Source organism: Nicotiana sylvestris, chromosome 4 (assembly GCF_000393655.2).
Source record: "Nicotiana sylvestris chromosome 4, ASM39365v2, whole genome shotgun sequence".
Lineage (NCBI taxonomy): Eukaryota > Viridiplantae > Streptophyta > Magnoliopsida > Solanales > Solanaceae > Nicotiana > Nicotiana sylvestris.
This window is the reverse complement of record NC_091060.1, coordinates 58,449,092-58,463,106: the sequence shown is the minus strand read 5'-3', so window position 1 is coordinate 58,463,106 and position 14,015 is coordinate 58,449,092. Positions and strand designations below refer to the sequence as shown.

General features: G+C 41.9%; 1 protein-coding gene across 1 annotated transcript; it reads right to left on the bottom strand.

The window, feature by feature from the left end:
• Positions 1-12,769: 12,769 nt before the first annotated feature.
• On the bottom strand, positions 12,770-13,174 carry LOC138889581 (uncharacterized). Its single transcript, XM_070172912.1, has one exon. The coding sequence runs from the start codon at positions 13,172-13,174 to the stop codon at positions 12,770-12,772; it is 405 nt and encodes a 134-aa protein (XP_070029013.1).
• Positions 13,175-14,015: the final 841 nt, after the last annotated feature.

The window sequence follows — 14,015 nt, the reverse complement described above, 5'->3', positions numbered from 1 at the left end:
TATACGAAAAACATGGCAGAATATGAGGCATGTATCTTGGGTTTGAGATTAGCTGTAGATATGGGTGTCCAGGAAGTCTTGGTCATGGGTGACTCGGACCTATTGGTACACCAAATTCAAGGAGAATGGGAAACACGGGACTTAAAGCTTATACCGTACCGACAACGTTTGCATGAGATTTGTCAGCGGTTTCAGTCAATAGAATTCAAGCACATTCCAAGGATTCATAATGAAGTGGCCAATGCGTTGGCTACTCTGGCGTCGATGTTACACAATCCGGTTAAGGCTTACGTGGACCCTTTGCAGATTCAGGTTCGCGATCAACACGCTTATTGTAAAGTGGTGGAAGAGGAACTTGACGGTAAGCCGTGGTTTCATGACATCAAGGAACATATCAGGATGGGTGTGTATCCGACACAGGCCACAGGTGATCAGAAACGAACAATTCGACGGTTGGCAAGCGGGTTTTTCCTTAGCGGAGGAGTGTTGTACAAAAGAACTCAAGACCTCGGGTTGTTGAGATGCATTGATGCGAGACAGGCCACATCTATCATGACTGAGGTACATGACAGAGTTTGTGGACCTCATATGAGCGGGTATGTTTTAGCAAAGACGATTCTCCGAGCAGGATATTATTGGCTCACGATGGAGCGGGATTGCATCAGCTATGTACGCAAATGTCATCAGTGTCAGGTGCATGGAGATTTGATTCATTCTTCACCCTCGGAGTTACACACAATGTCCGCACCGTGGCCTTTTGTTGCATGGGGCATAGATGTTATTGGGCCAATTGAGCCAACAACGTCTAATGCGCACATGTTCATTTTGGTGGCTATAGATTATTGTACCAAGTGGGTAGAGGCTAAAACATTCAGGTCTGTGACCAAGAAAGCTGTAGTGGATTTTGTGCATTCGAACATTATCTGTCGGTTTGGGATACCCAAAGTGATCATTATAGACAATGGAGCTAATCTCAACAGTCATTTGATGAAGGAGACATGTGAGTAGTTCAAGATTACTCATTGTCATTCTACTGCATACCGCCCTAAGGCAAATGGTGCGGTTGAGGCGGCTAATAAGAATATAAAGAAAATACTCCGGAAAATGGTGGAAGGATCTAGACAGTGGCATGAAAAACTGCCTTTTGCATTGTTGGGATACCGCACCACTGTTCGTACTTCGGTGGGGGCGACTCCTTACTCTTTGGTATATGGTATGGAAGCAGTGATACCCGCAGAAGCGGAAATCCCACCTCTTCGAATCATTGCGGAGGCTGAGATCGATGATGATGAATGGGTGAAAAGCCGCCTTGAGCAGTTGAGTTTGATTGACGAGAAGAGATTGGCATCAGCGTGTCATGGTCAGCTGTACCAGCAAAGAATGGCAAGGACGTATAACAAGAAAGTGCGTCCGAGGAAGTTTGAGGTGGGACAGTTAGTGTTGAGACGTATTTTGCCTCATTGGGCCGAAGCAAAAGGAAAGTTCGCTCCAAATTGGCGGGGACCATTTGTCGTAACCAGAGTGTTGTCTAATGGTGCATTATATCTAATAGATGTGGAAGGAAAATGTGTAGAAATGGCCATCAATTCCGATGCGGTCAAGAGATACTATGTATGATTTCTTTATTTCGATTGTACTTGTTTGTATTTGACATATTTTAAAGATTAAAATGACGAATGCATTATGTTCTGCTATCTAAACACTTTTACCCCTTGTCATCCCCTTTGAGCCTTACTTATTTTCTTCCATATCCCTCTTTCGGAAGCGATGGCACCATTAAGAAACGCGAGTGTGGAAGAAAAGAAAATGAAAAGAAAGAAAAGTGAAAAGAAAGGAAGAAAAGAAAAAAGAGAAAAGAAGAAGAAAGAAAAGTGAAAAGAAAGGAAGAAAAGAAAGAAAAGAAAAGAAGAAGAAAAATTGAAAGGAAAAGAAGAACAAAAAAGAAAAAACACACAACAACGTAGTCTCTATAACGTGAACTACGTTTGACTTGATCCCACAAGGGTACGTAGGCAGCCTCGCTGAGGTTTAGTCATACCAAAATAAAATCCAAAAGTCCCCAAGCAAGAAACTGGGGCAGAAGTTGTGGTTGTTGTGAAAGAATTAGATTCCGAAAGTTGTAATTTTAACCCATTTTCGAAATTGTTTTGACCCTTTCATAACCTTTCTTTCTAACCCCGTCCAAAGCCCACATTACGGTGATCAGTCTTGGAGAAATACCAAGTCAAGAAGGTAAAAGTAATTCATGTCAGGGGCAACACTCTGGTACAAGCAAGGAGAGAAATTAAAATGAGAGTCTTATCGGTGAAAACTCTCACGGGCACCATAAGGCGATGTGAGTTGAGAGATGAACGAATGAAAGAGGTATGCTGGGACAATAAAGTATGGCAAATAAAAGTTGGTTAGTTGGACAGATTGTGCTGATTAGTCCGAAAGGCATGTCATGACCATTGGTGCCAGCTGTTCCGGTTAGATAAGTTTTTTTTCCTTAACAGTCATCCGGTTTTGGATTCTTCTTATCCTTAACTCATAAAATCATTGCATTTCATTTCTTTTGAGGGTTTTATCTGTCTAAAATGTTTCAAGGTCAGTTTTGTTCAAAGAAAATGGGAAGGAATTGCAAAGCTCACTACCAACTTCTAAAAGTTATAAAGCACAGTGTGGTCGGGTTATGTCAAGGATAACATGATGTAAGGTGGAATACAGGGAATCACCGGAAGTTTTATCGGTGGAATGATTTGGAAATACCATGGGAAATGCAAAGGTTCAGACGAAGGGGTCAGAGGTATGAAACAACAGCATGGGTACAGAACATTCGGGTTGTCAGATGTCAAAAGGTTTGAAAGTTAGTCAGAACGTCAAGCAGTTCAGGGCCAGTTCAGGGAAGCCGGAAGAAACAAAGCAATGCGGTGGAAGTATTTTTCAGCAAAAATGCCATCAACTAACCACCATTTTAAAATGACAAAATTTTCTTTGATTAAAACAGGGGCAGGAAAAGTCGATCGTTTCGGGGGAATTCTTCATGAAGGAAAAATAAGCAGTAATCAGGTTTGACCTCAAAGTGTGGTATGATTAAAATACAAGATAGTCAGGAATAACATCGGGGAATGTAAGTTGGTCTCAAAGTTTGCATGTTTAGGATAAAATTCAAAGTAGGAGTTGTCAGGACCTTCCTGGATAATAGGATGTAGTCTTCGAATCCTTATAGATAACATGATGTAGTGAAAGTAATACCTGTAGAAGATATATCTTAGGATCGTAATTATTAGGAGTTGTCAGGACCTCCCTGGATCATAGGACTTAGCTTTCAATTTTTTAGTAATAGTTGGTTTATGATTTAGCAACACTCACCCATGTGCCCAGCTACCAAACTGGGGCAGAAATTTTCCTTGTTTTCGTATGTTTTTTTGAAGTTAGGAGCCCGCCTGGAGAGCATGGGAATACAGTTCAAGTTTTGAAGTCAAGAGCCCTCCTGTATAATAGAGTTATTACAAGTCAAGTTCTAGTTTTAAATTCTTATTAATATCCGGTAACATGTACCCAGTTTCCAAACTGGGGCAGATTTTTTTTTTTGTTGTGTCTATTTTGTGAAGTCACGAGCCCGCCTGGAGAACAGAGGAATACATTTCAAGTTCAGCAGTCGAGAGCCCGCCCGTATAATAGAGGAATATATTTCAAGTTTTAAAGTCAGGAGACCGCCTGGAGAACAGAGGAATACATTCAAGTTCAACAAGTTGAATAAAAGGAACAACATCTCAGTATTGCAATTTGAAGCGGCAACAATGGATTTCACCAGGAGAACATAAGACAACAAGGCAGCAAGAAAACACAAGACAACAAGGCAACATGGCGTACAAGAGCAAGTTTGAATAATTTAGATAGGACCTTTGTAGTTTGCAGTCACAGTTTAGTTTAGCTTCTTTTTATTGACATGGCGTAATAAGGGAGATCAGCAAGCAGTAGCAGCAGCAAGCGCAGTGAAATCACAGCTCCTGGTAGTTCCAGCTACCAGACACTCCTAAGCTACACTAACCTGATTCCTGTTTAGCCCAGGATATGTAGGCAACCTCTGAAGCAGGGTGCGGTCAGCTCTTTCAAAAAATGCTTCGCACGGAATATTCAAACGGGCAAAAATTGCTCGTTTCCGCTCACTTATTATTGCACGAAAACTCTTCGTGTTTCTGGGCAAAAAGGGGCAGCTGTGAGAACGTGATTTTTCCCCTATATATGAATTATTCCCAAAAATTCAAACAAAATGATGTCTTTCATTATTTTTACAATATTTGTGAATTTGGTGCTTTTTCTGTTAATTGTTTGCATTTTATTTGTGCATTTTTTTTTAATTCATATGAAAAATATAAAAAAATATACTGGACATTTGCATTTAGGATTTAATTTCATATTTTTACTATTAATCAGTGGTTAAGTTGTTTTTAGAACGTAATATGGAGAAAATAACAAAAATAGTCCACTTTTGCATTTTTAATTGTTAATTGTGGAATTTGTCGCGAAATAGGTTTTAAACAATTTTAGGAATTAATTAGCTTAATTTTGAAAATATATTAGGTCTTTATTTTTATTTTTTGCATTTTTATAAAGTCATAAAAAATAAAAAATAATACAAAATGAAATAAAAAATAGATAAAAGAAATAAAAGGACAATAATTAAAAAAATGGTCTTAATTGGAGACCAAAATTGGGCCAAATACGCAGCCCAATCGGACCAAACACGCCCCAGACTAGGCTCATACCCCGTCTCAACCCCGCCTGCCCCTCCCTTAGCGAAACGACGTCATTTGGCGTCGATCAATCCGGGCCGTCGAGGTTAATCAATCCAATGGACGAGAAGTTTGGGTCGTTTAGTATATTAATGTTCAAACGTTACCCCACCCCCCTATCTCGTCTCTCAGACCTCACTCCTACCCAAACCCTAGAGACGCCGCCTCTATACGCTCCATCTAGCTCGCCGGCTGCGACGACGGTAACCACTCCAATCCAGACCAAAATAGCACCCTAGAATCTCATTTTCTCCCCCATCTCGAATCTGGCCACATCATTCCTCGAATCATAGCCGAACGGTTCGAATCTTGAATCGAAGTTTTCCGGCCAAAACCCAAATACGTCTAAACCTCCCCAAAAATCACACCACATACTCCTCTCACCACCCTTTTCCTAAACCTTTGACTAATTGCCCTCACATCTCACTGGAACTGCTCAAATATTAGTTTTTAAAATTTTGGCCAAGACCTTAGTCTTCCCAAACTTCGCCAAATTGACACCAAGTGACCCCCTCGCCTCCGTCGTAGTAGATTCATCGTCAGTAGAGCTCAAGTCTCACCGGAGATGGCCGAATTTTAAATTTGAAAGTTAGCCGGATTTTGGAAGTTGAATCAGTGAGTTTTTGAGTTTTTCCCTTTCTTTGTTTAAATTCTTGCTTTTGATTATGTTCTCATATTTGTTGATGTTTAGTTTAATTTGCGTTTTAATTTTTGTCAATATTGTTCTAATCTTGTGTCCTGATTTGTTTTGATTAACTCTAGTTGTTTGTTTGATTTTAATCTGTTCCAATTCCAGATTTTAGTTTGATTTTTAGTTAAGCCTTTGATAATTTGTTAATTAGTTTTATTAAGTTTTGTTTGAATTAATTTCTGGTATTCCTTTAGTTTAGGTTAATTACTAGTTGGTTCAGTTTCAGTTTAATTAGTCGTCATAATTAGTTGAATTTGGTTATAGTTGATAGTTTAATTTGTTTATTGGTTCTGTGGTTATCAATTCTGATTAGATTAGCTTGTGTTAGTTTTTCCTTTGATAGTTAGTTTGATCATTAATTCTGAGTTCAATTGATAGATTCAATAAGAGTTTAAATTGGGATAGATTCAGAGTTTAGGAAATTGTTTGGTTATAGATGTAATTTTAGTTTAAGTTCAGGGGTAGCTTAGACATTTAAGATTAAATAACACATGGTAGTTGAAACTAGAATCTTCTAGGGCCTTCCAAAGTAGGACTTTAGTGTAATTTCAGTAATTGTAGAGTATTAACTTGTGACACATGTCAGAAAACAAGGGACTAATAGGCAACTGAAAATCTGAAGCTCCCCCTTAGTTTTGCCTTTAAAAGGCAGTCCTTATTGCCTTGTTTCAGAAGTTTGAAATCTCTAAAAACTCCCCCCAAAATTCCCACAGTCTCCACACGCTGCAAATTTGAAATTCAGATCCAAAAGCTAGATCTGTAATTCTAAAACTCTTTTAGATCTAAACTCTTCGGAAAAACTAAATAACATAGCACAAAAAACCAAAAATTACTATTTCATTGAAGCCTCTTAGAGTAAATTCAAGTTCTAGCTGTTAGCTTCAGATTTTCAGTCTAGATAATGATAAAAATGGCCTAAGCAGTCCGGTTTAGTGTTGTCAAAGCCTCAGAAAGTTTTTCCTGGTTTAGTTTCGAGTGTATTGTGGTACAGTCAGGTCTGTTTGGGTATTTGATGTTGTTGTCGTTCTACAATTCATTCCAGGGTTAAATTTGAGTGTGTTGAGTTCATTTCTGGGTTGAAACTGGTTTGTTGCTGCGATTTGAATTTTGGCTGCAGATACCCGTTGAAAACTATTGCTGATTCATGTTGCTACTGCTGTGAAATTACTGACCTCTCTCTTCTCCTTTGTTTCATTGCAAGCCCAGGTACACTTCCGAGTTCATCATAATGTACATTGAAATTTGAAAATTAGAATGAAAATGAAGCATGTTTGATTATAGAATTGACTACTTTTGATTTTTTTTCCGTATATTTTGTTGTAATGAAGTAAGACTGGACTGTTTGGACTATTAATTTGTATTGGAATGTTAATATTAATTAGCTTAGTATGATTGTATTTGGTGATTAGTTTAACTGTCGATATTAGCAACAACATAAATATAGAAGTTGAATTTAGATCTTAACTTGTAGTTAGCAATTCAATATTCGAACAGCTGTGAGTAGCTAAGAAATGCCAGCGTTAGTGTGAATCAATTCAGACTTGTTAGTTTACTAGTAGGAAATTGAATTTAACTTGGATTGTTGGGTTCGTACAACCGTATATGTGCACTGTTAGTTTAGTCTTACTAAGGGTATTAAAACACATTGTTCTACTTTGAACTCAAAAGTAATAGACAGTCTCTGCCTGTTGAAAGACTGTCTCATCTCTAGCCTACGGTTAAACTTGTTTGAGGAGTTTTAGGTGGAATTAACTAGTTATTAAGGTCACTTAAGCAACTATCCATGTAAAAACATTTTAAATGAATTGAATGGTCTGACTGATCTATTGGCTGAGAATTAATGTTCAGTTTGAATTAAGAGGATATCTGGGCCTAAGGCATTGGCAGGCCTCGAAATTAAAACCGGCGTCGTATTTTTGGGCTCGACATAGGCCCCAAACTGTCCACTCCTTTATAAATGAAATTTGGGTTGTTATGAACAATTTGCTGAAAATGTTCTGCCTTCACTTACCAAGTTATTGGGCTTAATTGGTTTGAAACAGATTCATAAGGATTTTGGGCCTTTCAAATATGCTAGTTAATTAGTTAGGCTTCAAAGACCCCTAAAGTTAATAATGCGCTAGATTGCTTTAGGCCTGGCATTTAATAATATTACCTTCCTAAACTCGGGTGTGCATTTCATGTGACCCAAATCAAATCCCAAACGTCGAATAAATGTGTTCAGGAGTGCGGGTGCATTTCATGTGACTCAATCCAAAGACACGTTTTAAATGACGTTCGACATTCTTTAAAAAATGTTAAATAAAAGCGGTTAAAAGTAAAAATCGGCACATAGGTTAGTCATGTAATAAAATCAGATAAATAAGCTAAACACGACAGTTGAGCAACCGTGATAGAACCACGGAACCCAGGAATGCCTAACACCTTCTCCAGGGTTAACAGAATTCCTTACTCGGATTTTTGGTTCGCGGACTGGTAACAGAGTCATTCTCTTCCTCGATTCGGGATTCAACCGGTGACTTGGGGCACCATTAATCTCCCAAGTGGCGACTCTGAATCTTTAATAAATAAATCCCGTTTCGATTGTCCTTTAACTAGAAAAACTCCTTTACACCCTTACGGGTGTAGTGAAAAAGGAGGTGTGACAACGGTCATGCTAGATTTCGGTGTATAGATACTCGTCACCATGCCTATACACCGTACTCAACAATTAGCAAATAGCAAACAACACTCTAATCCTATTCCCTCAAGCCAAAGTTAGAACAAACACTTACCTCGGTCCAAAGAATAGCAATCAACCCTCAAATACCGCCTTTCCTTTATAATCCGACTCCGGAACAATGATATCCAGGCATAATTAATTCAATAATATCAATGAAGACTCGATAACAAAATCTCATAGCTTAGATATAAAGTTCCTAGAATTCTTCCTAAAATACCAAAATTCGACCCCGATCCCACACGGTCCAAACACGAGGCTCGGACCAAAACCCGATTACCCATGACCCCACGAGTTCAAATATATAATTTATTTTAAGATCCGACCCCAAAATGAGGTTGAATCACTCAAAATTCCCAAAAACCTAACTCCACCCAAAACCCCTAATTTCTACTCTAAATTACATGATTTAAGCTTACGAACTCAATAGTTAATGATGGAAAATGAAGAAAATAAGTGGGAATTTACTAACCCAAGTGGTCTTGAAGAATGGGGGCTTCAATGGACTCCTAAGTGCTTGGGGAAGAAGAAAGCTCGTGAGTTTTTGAATGAGTCTCGTAGCTACTGTTTCTAAAGTTTTAAAAATTTAACTGGGCGAAATTTGCTCTATACGATCGTGGAAGAGGGAATGCGATCGCATAGAGTAAATGGGGCTGGGATATGCGATCGCATAGAATAAAATAGTGAAGGCTGGGCTAACACAGTATGCGATCGCAGGAGGCACTATGCGATCGCATAGAACAAACTGAACCCCAGAAAATTTACACTATGCGATCGCGGATATAGCTATGCGATCGCATAGAACAAAGAACTGGGCAACAGCAGACAGCAGATTCTGCAATATCTCTAAGGCTAAACCACTCCGAAACACTCCCGAGCCCTCGGGGCTCCTAACCAAACACACACACTAACTCAACAATATCCAACAAACTTAACCATGCGATTAAATCGCCAAAATAACATCATAAACGAGGAATCCTCAAAATCATCACTTTTTCATCAAACTTCATAAACTTTCAAACTTAGAGTTTTAGGTCTGAAGCACGTCAAATGACGTCCGATTTCAACCAAATTTCACAGAAAGCACTTAAACCACATATAAGACCTGTACCGGGCGCCAGAACCAAATTACGGGCCCGATACCAACGCTATCTAATCCATTTTCATTTCAAATTTCCAAATAAATTTCAGAAGGACAATTTCTTTTAAATATTCATTTCTCGGGTTCGGGACCTCGGATTTCGATTCCGGGCATACGCCCGAGTCCCATATTTTTCTACGAACCCTCCGGGACCGTCAAATCACGGGTCCAGGTCCGTTTACCCAAAATGTTGACAAAAGTCAACTTTAACCATTTTAAAGCCACAATTTACCAAATTTCACATAATTTAACACATAAGCTTTTCCGGCTACGCACCCGGACTGTGCACGCAAATCGAGGCAACTAAAGGTGGGGTTTTCAAGGCCTTGGAAGCACAGAAAAAGGGGAAAACTGGTGATGACCCTTTGGGTCGTCACATTCTCCACCTCTAAAACAACTGTTTGTCCTCGAACGGACATAAGAAGGAAGTACCTGAGTCGGGGAAAAGTTGAGGATAACGGTCCCGCATATTGGACTCGGACTCCCAGGTCGATGCCTCAGGAGGCTGACCTCTCCACTGAACACGAACTGAAGGAAAACTCTTCGACCTCAACTGGCGAACCTGTCGGTCTAGAATAGCTACCGGCTCCTCCTCATAAGATAAGTCCTTATCCAACTGGACAGTGCTGAAATCTAACAGGTGGGATGGATCGCCGTGATTTCTCCAAAGCATGGACACATGAAACACTGGATGTATGGCTGATAAGCTCGGTGGCAATGCAAGTCTATAAGCCACCTCTCCCACTCGATCAAGAATCTCAAATGGACCGATGAACCTAGGGCTAAACTTGCCCTTCTTCCCAAATCTCATCACGCCCCTCATAGGCAACACTCAAAGCAATATCCGCTCACCAACCATGAAAGCCACATCTCGAGCCTTTTGATCTGCATAGCTCTTTTGCCGGGACTGAGTTGTACGAAGTCTATCCTGAATGATCCTGACCTTGTCCAAAGCCTCCTGGACCAAATCTGTACCCAACAACCGAGCCTATCCTAGCTCAAACCATCCAACCGGAGATCGACATCGCCTACCATACAAAGCCTCATAAGGAGCCATCTGGATACTCGACTGGTAGCTGTTGTTGTAGGCAAACTCTGCTAAAGGCAAGAACTGATCCCACGAACCTCCAAAGTCAATGACACAAGCTCGGAGCATATCCTCCAATATCTGAATAGTCCGCTCGGACTGCCCGTCCGTCTGAGGATGAAATGATGTGCTCAGCTCAGCTTGGGTGCCTAACTCTCGCTGGACTGCTTTCCAGAAACGCGAGGTAAACAACATACCTCGGTCCGAGATGATAGATACAGGCACACCATGAAGGCGAACAATCTCCCGGATATAGATCTCAGCTAACCTCTCGGATGAATAGGAGACTGCCACAGGAATGAAATGCGCCGACTTGGTCAGCCTATCAACAATTACTCAAACTACGTCGAACTTCCTCCGAGTCTGCGGGAGCCCAACAACGAAGTCCATGGTGATCCGCTCTCACTTCCACTCGGGAAGCTCAATCCTCTGAAATAAACTACCAGGCCTCTGATGCTCATACTTAACCTGCTGACAATTCAAACACCGAGCCATGTAGGCAACGATATCCTTCTTCATTCTACGCCACCAATAATGCTGTCGCAAGTCCTAATACATCTTCTCGGCTCTCGGGTGAATAGAATACCGGGAACTATGGGCCTCTGCTAAGATCAACTCTCGAATCCCATCAACATTGGGCACACAAACTCTCCCCTGCAATCTCAAAACACCATCATCATCTAAGGTCACCTTCTTGGCACCTCCACGTTGTACCGTGTCTCTAAGGACACACAAATGGGGATCATCAAACTGCCGATCATGGATACGCTCCCATAACGAAGAACGAGCGACCGTGCTAGCTAATACTCTACTAGGCTCAGAAATATCCAACCTCACCAACTGATTGGCCAAAGCCTGAATGTCCAAAGCAAGCGGCCTCTCACTGACCGGAATATAAGCAAGACTGCCCATACTGGCTGACTTCCTACTCAAGGCATCGGTCACCACATTGGCCTTTCCCGGGTGATATAGGATAGTGATGTCATAATATTTCAACAACTCCAACCACCTCCTCTGTCTCAAATTCAACTCCTTTTGCTTGAACAAATACTGAAGACTCTTGTGATCCGTGAACACCTCACACGCCACGCCGTACAGATAGTGCCTCCAAATCCTCAATGCGTGAACAATGGCTGCCAACTCAAAATCATGCACTGGATAGTTCTTCTCATGAACCTTCAACTGCCTCGAAGCATAGGCAATGACCTTGCCATACTGCATCAACACTGCACCAAGTCCAATACGAGATGCATCACAATAGACTGTATAAGGCCCTGAACCTGTGGGCAAAACCAATACTGGTGCCGTAGTAAGAGCTGGCTTGAGCTTCTGAAAGCTTGCCTCACACTCGTCCGACCATTTGAACTAGGCTCCCTTATGGGTCAACCTAGTCATCGGGGTTGCAATAGAGGAGAACCCCTCCACGAACCGATGATAGTAACCTGCTAACCCCAAGAAACTCTGAATCTCTGTAGCTGAAGCTGGTCGAGGCCAGTTCTTGACTGCCTCTATCTTCTTCGGATCAACCTAAATACCCTCTGCTGATACAACATGTCCCAGAAATGCAACCGAGCTCGACCATAACTCACACTTCGAGAACTTAGCATATAACTGACTATCCTTCAGAGTCTGAAGAACAACTCTGAGGTGCTGCTCGTGCTCCTCCTGGCTGCGGGAGTATATCAGAATATCATCAATAAAGACTATCACGAACGAGTCCAAATAAGGCCTGAACACTCGGTTCATCAAATCCATAAAGGCTGTTGGGGCATTGGTCAACCCAAATGACATAACCAAGAACTCATAATGCCCGTACCGAGTGCGGAACGCTGTCTTAGGGACATCGGATGCCCTAATCCTCAACTGATGGTAGCCAGATCTCAAGTCAATCTTTGAAAATACCTTGGCACCCAGAAGCTGATCGAACAAATCATCAATCCTCGGCAGTGGATACTTATTCTTAATTGTAACCTTGTTCAATTGCCAGTAATCAATGCACATTCTTATCGAACCATCCTTTTTCTTCAGAAATAGAACCGGCGCACCCCAAGGCATTACGCTACGTCTAATGAAACCCTTCTCAAGCAAGTCTTGCAACTGCTCTTTCAACTCTGGCGGGGCCATACAATATGGTGGAATAGAAATGGGCTGAGTGCCCGGATCCAAATCGATGCAAAAATCGATATCCCTATCGGGTGGCATCCTTGGCAAGTCTGATGGGAAAACCTCAGGAAACTCACAAACTACGAGCACTGAATCAATAAGCCAAGTAGGCCAAACACCCCTTCTTAACCATATGCCGAGCCTTCACATATGAAATAACACTGCAGGTAGAATGACCAGGAGTCCCTCTCTACTCCAAATGGGGCAAATTTGGTAAGGCTACAGTCACAGTCTTGGCATGACAATCCAAGATCGCATCATACGTGGACAACCAATCCATCCCTAATATAACGTCGAAATCTACCATATCTAAGAGCAACAAATCGACACGGGTCTCAAGTCCCCTAAACACCACAACACAGGAATGATGAACCCGATCAACCACTATAAAATCACCCACTGGTATAGATACATACACAGGAATACTCAAGCCCTCACTAGGCATAACCAGGTAGGGTGCAAAATAGGATGACACATATGAATACGTAGATCCAGGGTCAAATAGCATTGAAGCATCTCCATCACAGACCAGAATAGTACCTATAATAACATCATCGGATGACTCAGCCTCTAGCCTGGCTGACAAAGCATACATCGGGGATGGGCCCCACCTCCTTGAATCACATCCCTGGGACGATCGACTGCTGGCTGACCCCTACCTCTGGCGGTCTGAGATCCACCTCTATGACCTCTACCTCCACCTTTACGTCCTCCACCCCCGCCTCTAGCTGGATGGGCAGGCTGTGGAGCAACTGGTGCCTGAACCATAGATGAGGACCGTGCTGCTGAGAACTACCCGAAGCTCGAGTGCAAAATCTAACAATGTGACTTGGGTCACCACAACTATAATAAGCCCTCGGCTGCGGAGACTGCTGAACCTGTCAACCTGAATGTCGTCCCCTGAAGCTCTGAAGTGGTGGTGCACTGATGGACTGCTGCTCAGAATAATATGGCTGAGAACCACTACCACCTGGAGTACCATGAGAGACCTAGAGAGCTGACTGAAAGGGCCTAAGAGGATGGCCTCTACCGTACGAATCTCTACCTCCAGACAAGGTACCACTGAATCTGCCTGAATGACGGGGCCTCTTATCCGACCCATGACCACCTCCCTATGACAGAACCATCTCAACTTTGCGGGCCACATTGGCCGCCTCCTGAAATGTGATCTCGCTCCCAGTTTCCCTAGCCATCTGAAGACAAATCGGCTGAATCAGACCATCAGTAAACCTCCTCACTATCTCCCTCTCGGTTGGAAGTATGACAAGAGCATGGCGAGCTAAGTCGATGAACCTGGTCTCATACTGGGTAACAGTCATGGAACCCTGCTAGAGGCACTCAAACTGCCTCCGATAGGCCTCTCTCTGAGTAACGGGGAGAAACTTCTCTAGAAATAACACTGTAAACTACTCTCAAGTCAAAGATGGCGATCCGAC

What these genes read in the sequence shown, in the direction of transcription:
- LOC138889581 (XM_070172912.1), bottom strand. Translation starts at nt 13,174, where the DNA reads ATGTATGCTTTGTCAGCCAGGCTAGAGGCTGAGTCATCCGATGATGTT.